The following is a 19,919-nucleotide window of genomic DNA, read 5'->3' as shown; positions in this document are numbered from 1 at the left end:
TGTGTCCTCAGCAGCTATGACTGTTCAGGATTACATGTAATATAAATATCAGTAATGACAGATCCATGAAGGCAAAGCAACCTACACTTAGACAAAAGGAGGAAACAGAATCTTTAATGTTATAATTTAATGTTGAATGAAGTACAGAAAATAGAGTACCATCAAATTAACCAAGCTATACCAAAAAAAGAAACAAAAACATGATTCCCATCAGCTAAATGTTTTAGTAGCTTTCCCTTATGAACATAACCTAACAAGTAAACTAATAAAATATTAAACTAATAACTATGGAATTATCCATCTGAGAGTAACAAAATAAAGATTTGGTCATTTGGAGTGCAGCGCCTCAGAAAATGACAAGAGACTCTGCTTTGCTGCGTCTGCACATCAAACAGAGGAGACTACCATACATAGAGTCACACACACTCATTCACCTGTGTCTCACACATACACTTCACTCGAGATCCCAAAACCCTTTGGATTGGTCTTATATAGCCATAGAAATCATCATTTATTAAAACTCAGCACATGGAGAAAAAAATGTCATTGTCAATTGATCTACTCCATGTCATATGTAGGACTGATTATTTTCTAGAACATGGTTTCTGAAGCCCAGATGCACATTAGACTAAAAAGTGAACTGCAAGGTGAAAAATGTTTGCTGGCAAAAATACTTTGTGATTAAAAAGTACATTAATGGTTTAAATATTCTGCTCTGTATCACCGCCTTAGTCATGGAAGAATTTTAGAGGATTGTGACTTTCATAGTCTGGTAGTTTGCACCCTCTTTTCCCACAGCCAGTTGGAAAAGACTTTAAAAATCACTATTCTGTTCCTGTCCAGTGTCTGGACACAAAAGTAGAATAGACAGAACAAATCTCTGTGGGTCAACAGCAAGTGTCCTACAGCAGCATGTCCAGAATTACATAATGGCAGCTGAAATAAAGAAAATATGAATTAATAGTAGTTTGAATAAAATATGGACTCAGCCTTTCAGCAGGCATTAATCTGACAGAGGTATCCAACATTTAAAGTAGACGATAAGTATCACCCAAAAGTATTTTAGGGAGAAATCAGTACAAGGCTTGTTTTTTTAAATGTCAAAATTTTCAGTAGCCCACTGATCTATTGTGAACTGCTACAAGCCTTATAAAAATAAGGGAGGGAAGAGAAAAAGGATGCAATATGCTATTCATCACCCCTAACATACAGTAGCACAAGAGTAAATACAACCATATAGTGTCATCTGACTGCATACACTCCTCCTGCCCTCTGCTGGAGGACCAGAGTATATATTTTCTCAGATAATGTAACTGTTCACAAGGAGCGAGTGAAGGTAATCCCTGGCAATAATGTAATGGCTTAAATTGTTGTGATTTCATTTGGTGGACGTTATTATAAAACATGATATCTTAGACTACAATGCAAAATTAAGGCAGCAATGCCATTTTCATCTGAGTCAACCCTACTGATTAAATTCTCCGTGCAGTTACAGAGAAAATGTTTTACAGTGATTTTTTTGTAACAAAGGGGGGTATACTGCAGTATATATAAAAAACATGTAAAGATAATAATTTTCCCCACAGGAAGGTGATGACTAGAAGCTGTGGGCTGACCCCCCCTGCTCTCCGGGCGTCCACTGGCTGCTCTCACCGATTAGCAAGATTATGTCAACAGACTGGGATGGTGCCACCTCCCCAGACAGAGCAGAAGCAGAGAGAAACATGCAACGTTTTCTTCAAGTACTGCAGTCCTTCTGTGGTATACACACACACACACACACACACGCACGCACACGCACACACACTCTTACTTCCCAAAATTGCCAAAGTTAGCAAAGGCATCTTGTTTGGGCGGAACCACTGCTGGTGTGATGGAGTGTGTTAGGCCCATCCCAACTCCTTGCATTCCCATGCCTGCCATACCACCCATCATCACTGGAGCGGACATGCCCATATTCATGCTCATGTTCATTCCCACCATGCCTTGGTTTACAGGAATTCCCCCCATCACCATGGTACCCGTGGTCACTGAAGGTGGCATGCTTGCTGCCAAAGAAGGAGACATGCCAGTTGCCATTGATGCAGGCATGCCCATGGACATGGCACTGCCTGCCATCATGGTGTTGGCTGGTGGTCTGATGGGTGTCACATGGGGTGGGGAGCTGAGGTTCAGTCCCCCAAAGTTCTGGGCCAACAGGTTGACGGGAGGGACTCCTGCACACACACAAAAAAGCATTGAGGAGTTAATCCTTCGGGTTATGAAGCTTTGTAATACATGTTGGTCACTTGTTACATCATTAGACTGACAGCCTCATCTGAACGATACACAAACAAAATGTTTTCTGACATTGACATGTCCGACTAAATCACTTGGTGACTTTATTAAGATCCATGATTCACAGTTTGTCAGCAGTTCCTAGTGAATGACTAAAATGATTGTAAGAAATATTATTTTAAATGAGCTACACCTGGATAAGCAGTTGCAAATAGTTTGATTGATAAGCCAAATTAAAAAGATAATACATTAATTTAAGTTTCAAAGTACTACTACTACTAATATGCAAAAATAACAAAAACATTTTACAACTAATGTTACTACCTGAAAGACTTTAATATTTTTAAGGCCTTTTCTGACGACCTGGATATTAATGCTTTTTAATACATTTCAACACCTGCAGATATACTGGATACTTTTACTTCTGCACACAGAAAATGAACTGCAGTATTGGACATGATACCCTGTTGTTGGATGATATTGTTGAGTGTGGGTGGTGTCTTGTTAGAGTTGAGGCCTGCTGATAGGAAGTCCAGGCTAATGTTGACAGAGGGATCAGACCATGTTGACCCTAATGATCCCTGACCTCCAACCCCAACCTTTGGTTGTTGTCCTGCAGGCTGCGGAGAAGTCATGCTTCCCAAGCTCTGTAAAAAAATAAATATTTTACACATACAGAATACAGTCATCCAGATCATATGCATCACAAATGACTAAAATGAAAAAGTCAGGGCAAGAAAACTGCCATTACTGTACCTACCTGCTGAGAGCGAGAAAGGGGCACCGTAGGCATAGCAGCAGATGCTCCTGGTGTCGCCCCTCCCAGAGAGAATGTCATGCTCTGAGAGGCACTCAGTGTTGTATGTGAATTAGTTAGCTGATGGTTGATTCCACCCATCAGGTCAAAAAGCTCAGCAGAAGGTGGGACGGTGGCAGGATTAGAGGCTGGAGCTGTGGGTGATGGGACACTCCCAAACAGGTCAGTGAGGGGCTGGGAGGGAGCAGAGCTAGATGAGGCTGATGGATTGGCAGAGAAGGTATTCCAGTCTCCAAATTCTCCATTTCCATTTGGTGACGCAGCAGCTGGTGAAAAGAGAGTCGTGTTAGTTGTGTGTGTAACATTGTGGATTTTGACAGGAATGTGCCTTGAAGGTTTGCTTGTGGTTTGAAAACAAAACCACAAAAAATCTTATCTGAAACTAATAAACCCAATTTGAGGAGAGTTGACAGAGGGAAGAAGTAGTTTACCAGTGGATGTAGGGAGGCTGGCAGAAGCTGCAGGAGAGGAAAAGTCAGCAAAACCACCAATGAGGTCTGAACTAGCACCTATAAGGCAAGGAAAGACAGTTTTATTTGAAACACATTCCAAACACAGAGGCAATTCAGAGTGTCCTTCAAAGACTCAAATTTTAAAACCACCTTCAAGGCCTTCAGTTATTCCTCACCTCTGTGTGTGAAACAGTTTGTCATTACCTGTTGTAGTGCTCTGATTGGATGAGGGGTCGATCACTAGCAGGTCAGCTAGGCCGCTACTGGAAGACTGCTTAACTGATGACTAAAGAGAGAAGTAGACCAATGTAGCGATGGAACACGCTATTGAAAACATGTCTCAAATTTTGCAAAGACTTGAGTGTCTGAGTACCTTCTCCTCAGGGCTCTTGTCTCCAGTGTAATGGGCTGCAGCACCCAGGTCCAAAGTCTTGCTGCTTGTTGCTGTACTGCGTTTCCGTGTGGTGGTGGTGGTTGTGGTCTCTGTTGCTTGTGTGATCTGGATGCTCTTTGTTGTGACAGTTTCCTCTTCGTCTTTGAACTCAAGGGTTTCCTGCCTACCGTTTCTCGATGCTTGATCCTCCTCATTGTCGCTATAGCAACAAGACAAAGGATGTAAACGAAGCAGCACTCGGGAGATTTTAATATATAGGTCTACTGCTCTGTTGCTTTACAATTACTGTATGTCTCAGTTCATCATTGGTTATGCAATCGATAATCCAAGACACAGAGGTTTCAAGAGAGGCCAAGAACCAGCTAATGTGTAATGAGTGGGTGGCTCTTGTTGATTCTAGCTTTTAAAAAAGGCAGTTATTACAAAGGAAGCTAATTAGCTACGGTGATAATCAAACCTTTGGTATATCCTCAGACCATTTCAAAACAAACATTTGTTCAAATGTTTAATAAAACATGTGTAGGTTTCTCACCTGATTCTGTCTGGTGAATCGTCTCGTTCCTTCTTCCTAAATTTGTTGAGTGTGTCGTCGATGGTGCTGCCTATCTTGTCACTGATCTCTCCCAGCTTCTCACTGAAGGGGAAAGCTCCTCTGCTCTTATCCCAGTCCTCATCCCACTTATTCCGATCCAACTCATTAGCTGAAAGCCAACAAGACAAGCAGATATTTTGTGTAAGAACTGAAGATGTGCAACACAATTAATTTGAATCTACTAAATCTGAAGTTTTGCTGAAATAGTCAATAATTTTGCATAATTTATCAAAAAATAAATAAATTAAAAATACTCAACATTTGGTGGTTATGGATTGATGCATGCAAGGATGCTTTCTGTGTTTTAAATAACGTAATGGCATTGAAGACGTCTCTTTGGGCGTCTCTAATAAGTCAATAATTAAAATTGCATGCTTGCTTTACAGAAGATTATTCCTACAGTGGATTTTAATCCATGTGTATTTGGGTAGAGGAATTAATACCATAATTTTAAAATCTACATCTAACTCAAGCTGTCAGAGGGGAAATGAAGTACTTACAGTTCTTAAAGCTGCCGCCACTGCCGCCACCACCACCACCTCCTCCTCCTACTCCTACTCCTCCTCCTCCTCCTCCTCCACCACCTCCTCCTCCTCCTCCTCCTCCCATACTATCAGAGGAGACACCAATGTATTTGTCTTTGTTCTTCTTGGCTTTCTTCCTCTCCTCTCTCAATCTGTCATCATCCTGGATGAACTCCACCATTTCTTTGACCTTCTGACGGACATTTATGCCCTGATCCTTACCATTCTCATCTGAATAGACACAAGCACACAAACATACACAGAAGCCCTTTTTAGACATGCACTAGGTCTACATAAAAAAGATCAAACTCAGATTGCCATATATTCATATGAGGTTTTACTGAACATACTAGATCCATGCTGCTCAGAGAATTAAACCATTTTATTTTGGACACTCAGGGCCAGATTCACGACAGTTGCAGTAGTGAGCTTACCATTAATATATGGTCAATTCATATTCAAGTTCATCTTTAATAAAAACTTCTCATCAACTTTTGGGTTAAAATAATCAGAATTCAGGGTCATTCATTATAGTTTAATTATTAAAATTTTCTTTCTTGTAAATCCCATTTGCACTATGCCTCTTTTTCAAAGCTGTAGAACTTCCACCGCAACACTTATAATCGCAAATACCGTGACCTTAGTACATCTTGCAGAATACATAATAATCCTCTGTTAACATGTCTCCTCCTTTTTGTGCGCAATCCTCCTCTTGGTGAATATCCAGTTAGCAGAGAGCTGCACCCTGTAAATACTTATACTAATGTTATACTAATAACATTCAAACTGCTCCCAAAAAAGGCAGAAAAGCCTTAGTGATCCTGGCACTCAGCAATCTTCATGCTAGTGTCAACATTTCAAGATATAACCAATTTACAAGATATAAGAAGATATAACAAGACAAGATATAACCAATTTACATTTAAACTACAACAACAATAAATGAATAGGAAGGTAGCTGATTTTCATTTAGCGACTCACCAATGAAATGGTAGTTTTCCAGGGATCGCAGGTCGTAGATGTGTTCTCTGGCACTGGTGACAACTCTTTCAGACCCATTCCTGATGAGATAGGCCAGAAGAAGTAAAGCCTGGCCAGTGGAGACATAATAACAGTCAAAGAAATGACAATAAGCTGTAGATAGCATTGCTCAGTGAGAAAAAAAACTTTCCTAAAAAGTCAGTTCTACATTAAATGACTGTATTTATTTCTGATAGAGACAGCTTCGTGCACTGTCCTGTTTCAAACTCTGTTTTAAAAAATCTGACCTCACTCTGTCTTGTAAAATTTATAATCTTTACATATCAGGCTTATATGAATCTTCAGTGTATGTTGGAAAAAGTATGTGAACCCCAAGGCTAACAACACCATAGATGTGAGTTTGCTGTTCAAATGAATGTGCTGCTGAACCATGCCCTGCAAAAAAAAAAAAAAAAAAAAAAAAGGCACAACACAAAATACTCCATGATGAAAAATATTGAACTCCAGAGTAACAGCTAAAGGCTTAAATATACATAGGAAGCTCAGCAGAAGTTGTGTGATGTAGCAGGATCAAGATTGTGTTAAGGAAGTCTGATTCACAGCAATAGAAAACGTGTTTGAGGTTAGTGCTGCCAAAGGAGGTTTTAATACAATGGTTGACTTAATATTTCCACAAGCAGTGTGAATAATTAATATGTATATTATTAACTTAAGGACATTGCATTTGTTTATACTTGTGAATTAGATAAAGATCATATTTTATGACCAATTAATGGTCTAAAGGATTCATCTCTATCTTGCTACTAGTAGAGACATTGGCACTACACAAATACAGGATTCATGTATTTTCAACTGCCCAAATACAGAACAGTCAAAATGATAGACTGTGCCTTAGGAAATACCTGTACCTCACATGTATAGTCACACAGCAGCAAAAAGCAGAGTGAAACAATTTGACATGATTTTTTTAAATTGTTAAATTAACAAGAAAAACAAAAAATCAATAAGCCAAATGTGTCTTGATAGAGCCAGTTGTATAAACACTGAAGTCATGTGGGCGTCTGACTGCAGGCTGAGAATCACTAAAACTCAGCTTTAATAAATCAATACTGAAATGAGATGCACAGCACAACACAGCAGAGACACAAACCAGGCATACCTGGCAAACAGACAACAAAACAGTGTAGCCATACCTTGTAGACCCGTCTCCAGTTCTTCTTGTTGTCTTTCAGCATCCGGGTCCACAGCATGTTCATCACCTCTGGAAACTGCTCATACATAAAGGTAGATCTACACACACAAACAGACACACACAGTCCAAAACAATATAATGCTGGGAAAACCCATACTGGTAGACCAAGGCAGAATCAGGTTCAGTTTAAAAAAAAAAAAAAAAAAAAAAAAAGCCTGTGTATAATTACTTGTCAACCAGACATCATATTTCTCCTTAATAAACTGCCTTGTGTTAATGTGCATTTAATAATGCACAATGCAGTCTATTTCCTACGTTAATGATAATGTGGATGCATTTATGTGCACAAACATTAATGGTATGTGTGTGCTATACATACTTGGCTATTTCTCCCATCAGTTGTCCAGAGGGTCCCCAGGGGTCATCATTGGTGGCCTCTCTTACCTTGGACTCGATCTCTGAGTAGTTCATCACCACATTGGTGCTGTTGGCACAAACATATTTTCATAAATTACACCAATAAACCTTTATTATTGTCATAAATCTTTCCTATTTGTGCTCAGTCAGCCATGCTGTTTATAAGCAAATGTCTGTGCTGCTTCCCTTAACTCATCACATCTCCAGGCCAAGCAGACCAAAAGGCAATACAAAAATGTTGTGAACTCACAGTAGAAAACAAAAATGCACACACGTTCAATAATGGAAACTCTTAAATGACAAGCAATCTTGCGGAGCAGAATTATCATCTGACTTATACACGCACACATATAACAGACATCTACTAAAGACACCACAAACTCATCCTAAGAATAACTGTGGAAAACAGGATTATCACAACCAGCAGCTATTCATGGATGTGTCATACACACAACACACAATGAAACAGAGTTGGAAAAAAAGAGAAAAAAAAAAATTTCTCTGAGAACCTTACTTTACTGAATAATAAATAACAGCTTTCTAAAAGCCTCTGTCCTGACCACTGTACATCAGAATACAGATGTGTGCACACATGAGCTTACAGTGCACGAAAATATTCAGCCGTTTGAAACATAAAATAGGAAGATGAGAACGTATAGTTTATGCAGGGACGTGAGGTTGCATCTATGCGTGTGTAAAAGAGTGAGATAAACACACCCAAACTTCCCCATAAGCGATGTCTGCCTCCTACAGCCTTATTTGCTGCTGTGTTTTATTTTCATCTCTCAATGGGCATGGCCTGCTCTACAGACCCCTGGGAAAAAACAACCAAAGCACTGCAACTTGAAAGGACTATTATTTCCACTGGAGCAGAAGTAGATATGTCTTTTGTCTCCCTTGCCTTATTTTCTATCCTGTTTCATTTCCTGCTCCTTGCTTCTCCAGACTTTCAGTCCTCTCATTACGTCTTCAGTCCTAAGCAGCTGCGTTATTTTCCTACCTTTTCTGTCTCTCTCTCAAGCCCTGCTACCCTCCTAGCTAAAGGAAAGTAAAAGGCATGTGTGCATTACAAGCGGTGACCCTGACTGTGTTAATGTCAATAGACAGGAAAGCATGGCTGCCACTGCTAGCTCGAATGAAGTATATCAATAGAGAGTATTCATCATGCCAAGCCAAGCACAACCAGTGGCTGATTGCTGCTGGTGTCTATTACTCAATCTAAAGCTCTGTTGAGATCTCTCTCCATTTAACTGAGGCGATGTCTGAAACTGTTTTTGTTGAAAGAGCTTTAAAGAAATGTTGATTCAATTGTATGGTCATTGTAAAATGTACAAAACTGAACACTATGACTTTTTCTGGAGGGAGGATTTTATTATTTTATTGGACTGCATTCATTTTAGCTGTAACAGTATTAGAGTTTGACTCTTTCACTGACCTGGCATCACCTGCTTTGTTCAACTCTATGAGAGTATAATCAATAATATGGGTATATCTTATTTTATTATCTTAGCAAAAGTTGTTTACTTAGTTATTAAAGAAGGCCAGTTCCACAAAGCAGGTTCATTTTGTCATGTCGACAAATCAGCTCAATATTTTCAGGAGTGAATGTCATCAGTGCATTTTCCATATTTGAGACGGTGAAGATGAACTCAGCCAAGTGATTCATATAACTCAGTCTGCTTCTTGGAGCAGACTACATAGCTGTTCTTCTCGGACCCCAACGACATGACAAATGAGCTTGAATAGTGTCTGATTACCCAAACTACACGGTGCAGTAGCATTAGCTGCTACGGTGTGATGTGTTTGGTGGCTAACATGCCTTTGTGTTGTCTATCTGTGCGGCACCATGGGGGACATGGGCCTCGTCAGACCGGCGTCGCTACACTGTGAAGCATGGTTGGTAGCTAATTTGCAGCATATTTACTATTAACCTGCACTTGTCTAGGCACTAAAACACATAAGTATTTATGGTTGGTTTTCTGGTCCGTGTCTAATGTTAGGTGGATGCAGAGAGGAGGTAGCAGGCATCCCCAGGGTGGGACAGGGCGTGATTCTGCAGCAGCACTAACACAAACACACACAACACAGTCGACCTGGGCTTAGCAATGCTAGCGGAATTAGCTAACTGGATAGCTTTGGTTCTGGGTCGAAAGAAAATAAATTTACTGTTTGTGATATTGTATTATTGCTGGTCCCTACAAATTAAAATAGAAAATAGCACACTGGGTGATGCTATTACAAAACACGCGTTTCTATCCATGATACAAGCGTGAAGATTGGCAGCTAGCCAGCTAGTCAGAGCTAACAGCTGAGAGCTCTGTCAGCGGGAGAAGCTGCGGATGCTGCCCGAGGACAGGCGCCTCTTAGCGGCTTAGCTAGTAACACGGTGCACCTGCTCCGCGGTACTCACGCTTTGTCCACCAGCTCTCTGACTTTCCACATGTTCAGCATCTCCGCACGGAACTGCGGGCTCGACGCCTCGACACTGCCTCGTCTCCGTGACAAGACTGAGGTGGCGTCCGGTTACCGGCGAGGATCCCCCCCCCAACTCCTCGGCGAGCTCCGGTAGTACAGCGGCCGCTGCGGGTAACGGACCGGCCCCAGTTGCTACGGAAACGTAGATCTCTGTCTACGTCACTGAAACGTCGATATGCGCCCTCGCTTTTTGTACGAGGAAAATTTAACGCAAAATCACGCAAAAACTACAAGACGACGAGGCTGTTTTCTTCTACAAAACAGCCCCATGAACAGACAGTGTCCCGGGGACACTTGAGCACAGATTGGTAGGTTTTTGGCAATAACTCCACTGTCGCCATGTGCTTGCTCATTAGGGATTTGTTGGGTTTTTGTAAAATGCCTTGATTTGACTGTATTGTGATCACAATACAATAATGACTTGACTTGAATTGAACTGAATTCAGTATAACGCTAAGCTTCACAGTCAATTGGAACCATGGATGGATTAACCTAAGGGTCTGAGAGGCTTGGGCTTCAGTATGTTGTGACTTTATATTTAGTGTTTGAAAGTCATAACGTTCTTTTTAAATATATATAAAATAACCTCAAATAGAATCAATATAACCACAGACAGGTAAAAATACACCAAGGTGATGTGAAAAAAATACACATAGCAGAATCTACTATCTACTAATCTATCGACTCAAAGCAACCACAAAACATGAAAAAGACGTAGGAAAAATGTATTTATGCAACACATTATGTCATGTAGTTCCAGTGTCCTTGCACTTTGAGCTTTGAACTAATTTTACTTTTCCACTTAAGATTTATTGCAGGACTGTTGTATTAGGCAGCATTACTTTCAGCTTGGTGTGCCTAATTAGCTTTAAAGTGTAGATCCCACCAACATCCATGAAGCATCTGTTACCATGGTAACCATGAGCAAAGGCTCTTATATCTCAGAAAACCTGAGTTAAGCTCAACCAAAGGTGGAAAACTCACTGATCTCACTTTGTGATACAGACAGCAAGGTAGTCTATTACCAAACATAATACATTTGCCTGTTCTGCCTGGTTTATAAAAAAGTCTTCATTTATATATTTTCGTTCCAGTTTTTATCCATGGAAAAGTTCACCTTTAACTGACATCTTTTCTATTATGTCCCACACTGTGTCGAGCACTGGCTGAGGAGGAAAGTTGATCATCTAAAAGTTGCTTCTGAAACCCCAAGTTTGACCTGTGTTGTTGAATCGAGATAAAGCACCCACTCAGCTATGTTGTATGTTTGTCTTCATATAACAGCACTATATTTTTTCAGTTCAGTGGTACATTTTGCATCAGATGTAGCTATGTTTGAATCCAGATTGCTTGCTTATACTTTAAACTATAACTAAATGAAGACAGAAACGTTTGACTACATTTGGCTAATATTTCCACTGAACCACAAAGACTAAGTTTTCCTGTCAGGCTGTTTTGTCTTTCCACCACTAGAGGGTACTGTAGCTCAGCTGACACTGCACATGATAGAAACGAAATAACTGGAGAACAAAACACAAAAACTTCATTATAGGTGACATACAGTTTTCTTTTTTTAATTTGTGTTCAACAATATACAACAATTAGAAATCCTTGATTCAGAATAATCCATGAATGGTCAACAGCAAAATAATTTATTAAGAAAATAAATGTACATCTTCAAAAATATACAATTATAATGCTTCATGAACACTGAACTTTCCATGAGTTAAAGATTTGTCTAAAGACACATTCACATTTGTGGTGAAGTCATATGAACTTACAGACATGTTTTCAAGTACGAGGTGAGAGGACAGGTCAAAATGCAGTGAAACTGTGAAGGAAACGTTGGTGTGTGAAGTAGCGAACTTCCCTGAGCAGGTAGTCCACATATGGTGTAAGAGATTAGACTTAGTCCCCAAACCACTTTATCCATTTGTATTTTAAACACTCCATCCATGCACAGACATGAACATTGCACTTAATAACTATTTAAAAAATACATGGGACACTTTGAAAACGTTCTTGTAAGATGTAAATATCACTGAACTGGAAGTCTGTGTTTAAGGTGCATCCATATCGTGAAACAGCGACGCAGGGTTTAAAGCATTTTCCTCTTTTGCTTAATGGAGATGCTGTTTTTCTGTCGCTTTTAAACTCTGAGGAAAGAAGAGACAATGTCTGAGGAAATCTAGAAGATTTAGGACTGTAAATCAGACATCAGCGCTGTTATCTTGACCATTGCCCATAACTTGATTAGCATTTATTAAGACAACAATTTGGTCCTAATGTCTTGAACTCATTTTATTATTTAAGAAGTTGGGTGTTTTAGGTCCGATGCCTCTGTTACACATGGCAACTAGTGGAACCATTTTCCTAAACTCTAAAAGACCTAATTTGTTGTAAACTTGGTGATCAGTGATCCTCCTGCAATGTCATTAATTCAACATAAACTTCATGCACAAAAACAAAGTTTGCTGATGAGGTTTTTTGTACGTTTTTCTATTAAACACCTTATTAATTACTGAAAAAAACATTACAAATAAACTGCAATCAAATGTTTTAGCCCTAATAATTTATGTGCTCTTATTTAAAAAAAATACTATTTTTCATTAAAAAATTGGAATATTCCACAGATCAGTGGATCACCTGTGAGTAGTTGATGTGAGACACAACAGGCTCTAGTTTTGTGTAGTCGGGGGGATTGGCATGAGGGTCGTACCCCAGGCGAGCCAGCATGGGGGCGATTTCAGCCATGTCACTCATCACGTCAGAGGGAATACTTCCCACCCACTTGGAGAGAGCGTCTGTGTTCACCGGCTTCATCACCTGGTCTGTCGAACGCTCAACCCTGCACAGTCAAACACAAGCTCAATTTGTTTGTGTGTGTGGCTGTGTGTCTCTATAACCATATTCTGTTTTATACATCAGAGAAAAAAAACTAAACTATATAGCAGTGACAATGAAATTAGAAAGAGTGAAATTAAATTAAGACAATGAACATGTCAATCAAAATAAAAGTATTGCCCTTGTGGGAACATTGCAAAAGACAAAGAGGGAAGTGGTGGGATGCTCCACTTGGTCAATAGTGATCTTATTTACATTGCATTCCATTTTCGTACAATATAAACTGTCAGTGAGAATTTAAAAAAAATGAGGAAGCTGTAATTAGTGCCTTCAAAAACACCGCCTGAGAGCGTGTCTGCTATGTTTTTCATTTCATTATGATACAGTAAATGTGTACATAAAAAAGAAATGTACACAATTATGTGTGTTGTATTTCACATTATTTTTTCATTTGTTTTAATTTGGGCATTTTAAATCTTTATAATTCAACTCATCCTAGTATGTGCTAAAGTGTATACACACTTCATTCCAAACAACAACATGCCACATTTTGTGATAATTGACATTTCTGAGAAGGCTATAAAACATTTGTGTGACTAATGTTGCGCCAATCGTTGCATAACTAATGAATGAGGGTGCTAATTCTCTCAGAATGTGGCCTAATTCCTTTAAAAACAAGCCAGGTTTGGGTTTTGCAGCATGAAGCAGTGAGATTCCCACCAAATCCCCAGAGTTTCAGCCCTGCAGAGAGATCTGCCTGAACCACGATTACGACTGTAATGATGTTAGTTTGGTTCCTAACACTAGAGGCCCATCTTATTTTTTGCAGGCCCACCTACACTATGATTTCTGGCTCCACTAGTGCATACTTTATTCAGAAAACTTTTTAAACCAGTGTCCACCTCAGTGTTTTGTCAACTTTAGAAACTGTTCTTGTCAAATGTCATTTTAGGAGAGTTGAATGAGAAAAGTGATATTAAAATTAAAATAAAAGTAAACATGGGGTAGATCAGTCCTAGTAGGATGGACTTGGATTCCCCTCAGCCTGCACTCTTTATTTCAGAGTGATCAACAAGGTTTTAAATGACCTGTGTTGCCTATTATACAGAACAATACTTAAACCAAACTTCGTTAAGACTGTTTTATGTCTTGGTGGAAACCTAATTAGTGGAATACATTACAAGAACTCAAGGCAAAAATGTCATATTCAAAAATGTCATGTTGGTATGTGCACCAAACCATGACAGGCTTTCACACTTTCCCCTCATGGGAATTTGCTCATGCACATTGTTTCAGTTCACTGAAATGTATCCACCTCTGAAACTTCTGCCACCCCCTCAGTGCGGGATAATAGATTTTCACTACACACTGCACTACACGTACACACACTTCACAAAAAGCTTAAAAAGAATTTTCCTTTCCAGGAAATACATTTCAAAGTTAGTTATCTGAAAACCTCAGCATTAAAAAAAAAAAAAACATCTACATTGCTCAACATGACCACAGCTAAGATGGAAGCTTTTTGCACACACACGTTAATACATAAAATAAATAAATAAAAATAAATAAATACTCACTTGGACAGAGAGACACCACCAGCTTTTCCAATCAGCTCTTCGTGGTGCAGGACTGACGGATCCCACTGCAGGTCTAGGAAGTGAAGTAACTTTCTCATTTCCTCCTCTGGGTGGAGGACGAGCTGCTCATAGTGGATGGGCAAACATCTGCCCTCACCAGCTGCATGACACTGGCTGAACATGGTTTCCACTGCACTGCTCCACTTGGTCAGACAGTCCCTGTAGCTGGTCAGGTCAAAGCCAGAGATGGTCACCTGTTGAGGGACAGATCAGGTAAACACAGAAATATCAAAGAGTCAACAGAGAAATGGAAAATTCTTTTGGTCACAGTGTGGTACCAGAAAACATGTCAAGTACCTGTTTGGAAAGAAAAGCCTGTAAGGATGTGAGGACAAGAAAAGACACCCAGCTTACCTTACGTGATATCATTGAGTGGACGGCTGCTCGCCCGTCTCGTAGCATGAGCACAAATTTGGCTTTAGGGAAAATACGCGCCAAATATAAGAGAGACTTTAAGGCAAATGGGTCCTTGTTGCAAAGGCGGCGTGCAGGCTCCCCGTGGCCAATTATCACCTGAAACACATGAAAGCAATGAATATTTGTTTGCGTGTCATGTTTCCATAATGCAATTTTGAAGTTTTTAACCAAATTGCATCTTATTAAGCAAATCTGTGATAAACCGCCTTTAAAATTTGCCTAAATGTTGCAGTTCTTAGGCTGCATGTTCTTTAAAATTAACAGACAACAGAAAAAGAGACTGGTTGATTGAAACTGTGACAAGTATTTTTTAGACTAGTTTTTATATGGATTGATTTTGAAGACATATTGTGCTTAGATTCCACATTTACAATTGCCTCTAATTACACGGCATATGTAAATATATCATCCTAAAGCTGAAACATTCAATAACCTAGCATGTCTGCAAATTAACCACAGTAGAAGTTAACTCTAAAAAGCAGATTGCTCGACGCAACATCTAAGCTCACCTCTAACAGGAACGCTCGCACGGCTGAATCCAACACCTGATCAGTTACGCCCGCCTCGTCCAATCGGATCTTCTCCTTAACTGAGCGACTCCAGGTGCCTCTCATGGCCAAGAGGCGGGGAATCACACGGGTCTCTTCCCCACACCGCACGGCATTGTGAGCATCTAGCATGACGCGCATCAGTGTGGTGCCACTCCTGGGAAAGCCTCCAATGAAGATGAGTGGTGTGTCCTCAGGAATGTGTTCAGAGAAGGCTAGGCTCTGATTGGCTGAGGCCAAGTTGAGTTCCATCCAGCGGTACCGATGGCTTTTTGGAGGGCACCCTGTCCCATTCATGCCCAGGTAGAGCAGGGAGGCAGAGCAGAGGAGCACGCAGCCCAGCAGCAGGCTCGATTTGTTGTTCCTCATAGCTGCTGGGCGTGTTTGGGATTCAGTAGCATATAAAATAATATTTAGGAGCACATGAGAAGGCTTGTAGCCACAATCACATGTACATGTAATAAGTTCTTAAATTTTAGTAGATGTCAGAGTTAGCAGAGAGTGAACAAAAGCAGCTGAGCTGATGCTGAGGTAGGCCTAAAGCAGACCCGGAGAGTGCAGTGTGGGTGTGATATTCAGGAATGGGCTGGGGAGGCTCCTTAGTCCTCTGGAGTTCATCAGCCCTGGTGTTGGAGAGCAGGATCCAGGCCTGCTGCACCCCACAGCCAGCCATGCCTCTTATCCATCATTCCTACGCTACCTAAGACAAGAGGAGAACATATTATACACTTCAGCAAGTACTGCACCAGAATCTGTTTAGTTCATACTAAACATGATCTCACAACTTGTGGAGTATTAAAAAAATCATATCAAGTCAAATTTTATTTACAAAGTCCTCAAATTTGTTATCATGATAATATTTAAAATTTTCAATAAATGAGTAAATCCAACACATCAGCCATTGCATGAGAGCTACTATAAGCAAGCAGTGTGTGAAGGTGGCTGCTGCATTATTTTGCCAAGAACACTTGGACACATTTTCAGAGTCTAAATGCATCCAGTTTCTGTTCTCAAAGCAGCTATTTTGCATCTTTCCTCTGGGCAGCCACTGACTGTTAAATCATGGAAAAGTTCACTGCAGCAGACAACGCAGACACGCTCTCAGGCGGTGTTTTTGAAGGCACTAATTACGGCTTCCTCATTTTTTTTAAATTCTCACTGACAGTTTATATTGCACGAAAATGGAATGCAATGTAAATAAGATCACTATTGACCAAGTGGAGCATCCCACCACTTCCCTCTTTGTCTTTTGCAATGTTCCCACAAACAGTTTCACCATCCTAAGCCTAAGTCTTATTTCTCTTATTAGCCCACAGCAAACTGAAAATGTTAAAACATGCAAAAAGAAATGAAACGGCTGGACACAGACTACAGCACAACTAATGATTCCATTAGGTCCACTAATTTCCCTATAGTATGTTACTCTTACAGCCACATTATCTATCTAACACCACACAAACTCATATCAAAAACATACAACCACAGATGCACACTTGATATATGTCTCCCTTTCTCAAACGTATTGTGGTTTCCTTCATGACTTTTATTTAACATCAGGATGCCACATGGGGCACACTTGTCTTCCTGTTCTGGAGAAGCCTGTCTAAAAGTTTCAGTCTGACGATTAAAGCAAAAAGGAAAAACAGCTAGAAATGAGGACATGATGACCTTGCTGGGATAATTAGATCCTGCCCTAAGCCACACTAAATCCAGTGGTATCCCAGAGATTTACATATAATTCTACTGCATTTCCATCCAGAGATTATATCACTTGGATTTTGCAGAGAATTAGGCCAGTGGTTTAAGATGAGCCTTGCTGTTTTTGGTCTTCAACAGATTTAAAGAACCAATTCAGTCAAATTATCAGAGATATCTGAAAATCTAAACCATCTGCATGGCTGAAGAGAAGGGGAAAAAATCAGTTTTTTTCATAAACTAGGTTTCTGCAGAGAATATCAGTGGACACACACTGTGATAAATCTGGGCACTGACCTTGAAAAGAGCACTGTGCTCCCTGTTCTGGGGGAAAGCTAACAAGCAAGGCTATAAACAGCAGAAAACAGTAACCTGTACTCAGTCAACCTGTGACAGCTGAGGCAACAAAGCAGCAACTCTGGGGGGAACAGTGACTTTTACTAAAAGGAAAGTCTGACAGGGAGAACAGCTCCTACAACTTCTCTACACCCTTTTGTGTTCATGATTTTCGGTATTGTGTTTAAGAGCTCGCCCATGCCTGGAGCTATTTCCTTATGTGCATTGTACATAGGTTTTTGAAAGAACTATTCTCGGTCACTTCATGTCGACCCAGGCAGTGAACAAAATGTGAAATGAATGTACCATAAAAGCTTCATAATGAAGAACTGACATCTTATTATATTTTATTTATTGCTATTTGCACATTTCTCAGTGCAGCAGGGTTTTTAAAAAAAAAAATAAAATAAAGCTTGTCCGTAAAATGAGAGCACTGACAGACCTCTTGCTTTAAAGAACAACTTCCACATTTTCTCTTAACTCTGATTGTTGCATCACTGCCATTAGCCTGTCCACTGTTGTATGAGTTACTTCATATATTACTCATGTATTCTTGTGAAAGCTGCGTGGGTGACAAAACGTGGTTCTGTGCGTTCGTTTGCAGCTGCTTCATCAACTGCTGCATTTTTTTTTTTTTTGCACAAATCTGAATTGAACACGATGCGTAACGGTCTAAACAGTAAAAACGTCAGAGCCACCACTGCAGCTAATGTTGTGTGTATAAAGAGGATTATTCTACAGGTGCAGGCCCGGCAGCCACAAACATCTGCTCGGATTTGATGATGCTTCTTTGCACAAACGCACCCGGGACGTGCAGCTTCCAGGTGACTGACCTGACATCAGTCAAACGCACCGTGACAGACCAGAGGCCACCTACAGCTCAGCACAACCGCGCGTCACTGTCTTGTTTGAGCACATTTGGCTGGTATAAACAGGAGGATTTAGCTGTCTGTATTTCGCCTTGTTGATTTCAGCTCCGTTTAAAATGGTGTTCACTCACCAACGTCTGTGAAACTGTCGAAATCTGAAGGGGGGCAAAAAAAAAAAAAAAAAAAAGCACACATGGACCTTGATCCAAAAGGCGTCACGCGAAGAGCTGCTCTGTCCTCACGGACACGTCGGTGTTTTCTCTCCTGTGGAGCCTCCTTCGCCGTTTTAGTGTTTAAGAAAAGTGCAAAAATGAAAACGCACCGTGAAGACCCGCAGCCTTTTCTGCCGTTGTCAGGAAAAAAAAAAACCACTGAGCTCGAGCGCAGACAGTGAGAGGAAGCTGAGCGCTGATTGGTCGAGGAGCGTTCTAATTCTAAAAACATCTGCTTGGACGACTCCTATTGGTGGAGGCGTTAAAGGGTAATTCCGCCGAATTGACCAAGGTATTTTTTTTCTTCTTCGCACTGGAGGCTAGAATTACTTTAGCCCATCGATCTGTATGCGCCCAGTGAAAGCCCACAGGGGAGATTTAATCACACTGTGGGATTTAGTGCAGGCCTTATTTCATTTACCCACCTTTTCATTAGTAAAACAAATTTTCTCTTTTACCGTGAGCTTCCTGATGGGTTGAGGCCCCTGGAGGACCAGATGTGGCCAAAAGTCTGTCAAGTTACAATCGATGAAATAATGAAATTTGCATATGATACTCAAATATTTCGTTATTAGACAGTGGTACAATGTACATGCATAACTACAATTATTTGTTTCTCTTTCATGCTTTTTTCCCCCAAATAGCATTGAGGCTTCTGGTCAGAATACACAGGAGCCCTAAGCCTGAGTCCAGCCCACACTCCCTCACATGTGGGCTGAGTTTTGCTGTAATTCTCTGGTGCTGGTTGACATAGATTATCTGGGTGTGTCAGGACTGGTCCAGATGTGAACATTCTTGGTGAAAGTTAGATACTCATTAACAAAAAATTTAAACAACTGATGTAAAATACAAACCAGAAGCATTTTCACTATAGTGACATTTTAATAGTATAATAAGGAACACCAAAGCATGATTAGTACTTTTAGTACTTCAAGTATATGTTGAAAACAATTAGGCTCTTAAAACTAGATTTTGACATGAATAAACCATAGACTTTCAGGATCCCTGAAGTTCATGGATTAGTTTCCCCTGGGCACAGTTTTCCCTGGAAAAGCGGGGCTACGTTTAATTATCCTGTGTGCAAATGGGCATTTACTATTAGTATTTAGCTCATCATTTTTCAGTGTACATCTGAATAACTGCTAAAGATGTAATTGGCAGCCACTATCTCTAATATAATATGATGTAATATACAGTACCAAATCATTTACCACAGCTACTGAGGCCACATTAAATCAAT

At 40.2% G+C, this 19,919-nt stretch overlaps 2 protein-coding genes across 2 annotated transcripts; both read right to left on the bottom strand.

Annotated features, from left to right (window-relative positions):
- Positions 1-154: 154 nt before the first annotated feature.
- On the bottom strand, positions 155-10,250 carry LOC113143556 (clathrin interactor 1-like). Its single transcript, XM_026329261.1, has 12 exons — positions 10,057-10,250; positions 7,609-7,713; positions 7,231-7,327; positions 6,038-6,146; positions 5,114-5,287; positions 4,473-4,641; positions 3,920-4,139; positions 3,751-3,832; positions 3,526-3,603; positions 3,038-3,360; positions 2,741-2,924; positions 155-2,216 (listed from the first exon to the last, which is right to left on the bottom strand). The coding sequence occupies exons 1-12, from the start codon at positions 10,095-10,097 to the stop codon at positions 1,810-1,812; spliced, it is 1,989 nt and encodes a 662-aa protein (XP_026185046.1). The 5' UTR covers positions 10,098-10,250; the 3' UTR covers positions 155-1,809.
- Positions 10,251-11,663: 1,413 nt separating this feature from the next.
- Positions 11,664-18,848, bottom strand: tpst1l (tyrosylprotein sulfotransferase 1, like). Its single transcript, XM_026328786.2, has 6 exons — positions 18,599-18,848; positions 15,529-16,267; positions 14,957-15,115; positions 14,543-14,796; positions 12,768-12,969; positions 11,664-12,277 (listed from the first exon to the last, which is right to left on the bottom strand). The coding sequence occupies exons 2-6, from the start codon at positions 15,934-15,936 to the stop codon at positions 12,242-12,244; spliced, it is 1,059 nt and encodes a 352-aa protein (XP_026184571.1). The 5' UTR covers positions 15,937-16,267; positions 18,599-18,848; the 3' UTR covers positions 11,664-12,241.
- Between the last annotated feature and the right edge of the window lie 1,071 nt (positions 18,849-19,919).

Source organism: Mastacembelus armatus, chromosome 14 (genome assembly GCF_900324485.2).
Source record: "Mastacembelus armatus chromosome 14, fMasArm1.2, whole genome shotgun sequence".
NCBI classification, from domain to species: domain Eukaryota; kingdom Metazoa; phylum Chordata; class Actinopteri; order Synbranchiformes; family Mastacembelidae; genus Mastacembelus; species Mastacembelus armatus.
The sequence above is the reverse complement of the archived record's forward strand: the minus strand, read 5'-3'. Positions and strand labels throughout refer to the sequence as shown.

Excerpts from the sequence above, each read along its gene's own strand:
- tpst1l (XM_026328786.2), bottom strand. The coding sequence starts at position 15,936 with ATGAGGAACAACAAATCGAGCCTGCTGCTGGGCTGCGTGCTCCTCTGC. Across the intron at positions 12,970-14,542 it reads GGTGGTGTCTCTCTGTCCAA|GGTTGAGCGTTCGACAGACC; the intron begins GTGAGTATTTAT and ends TTGACTGTGCAG. Across the intron at positions 12,278-12,767 it reads CTCACATCAACTACTCACAG|AGTTTAAAAGCGACAGAAAA; the intron begins GTGATCCACTGA and ends TTCTTTCCTCAG.
- LOC113143556 (XM_026329261.1), bottom strand. The coding sequence starts at position 10,097 with ATGCTGAACATGTGGAAAGTCAGAGAGCTGGTGGACAAAGC. Across the intron at positions 7,714-10,056 it reads AGAGAGCTGGTGGACAAAGC|CACCAATGTGGTGATGAACT; the intron begins GTGAGTACCGCG and ends TTGTGCCAACAG. Across the intron at positions 2,925-3,037 it reads CCCTTTCTCGCTCTCAGCAG|AGCTTGGGAAGCATGACTTC; the intron begins GTAGGTACAGTA and ends ATTTTTTTACAG.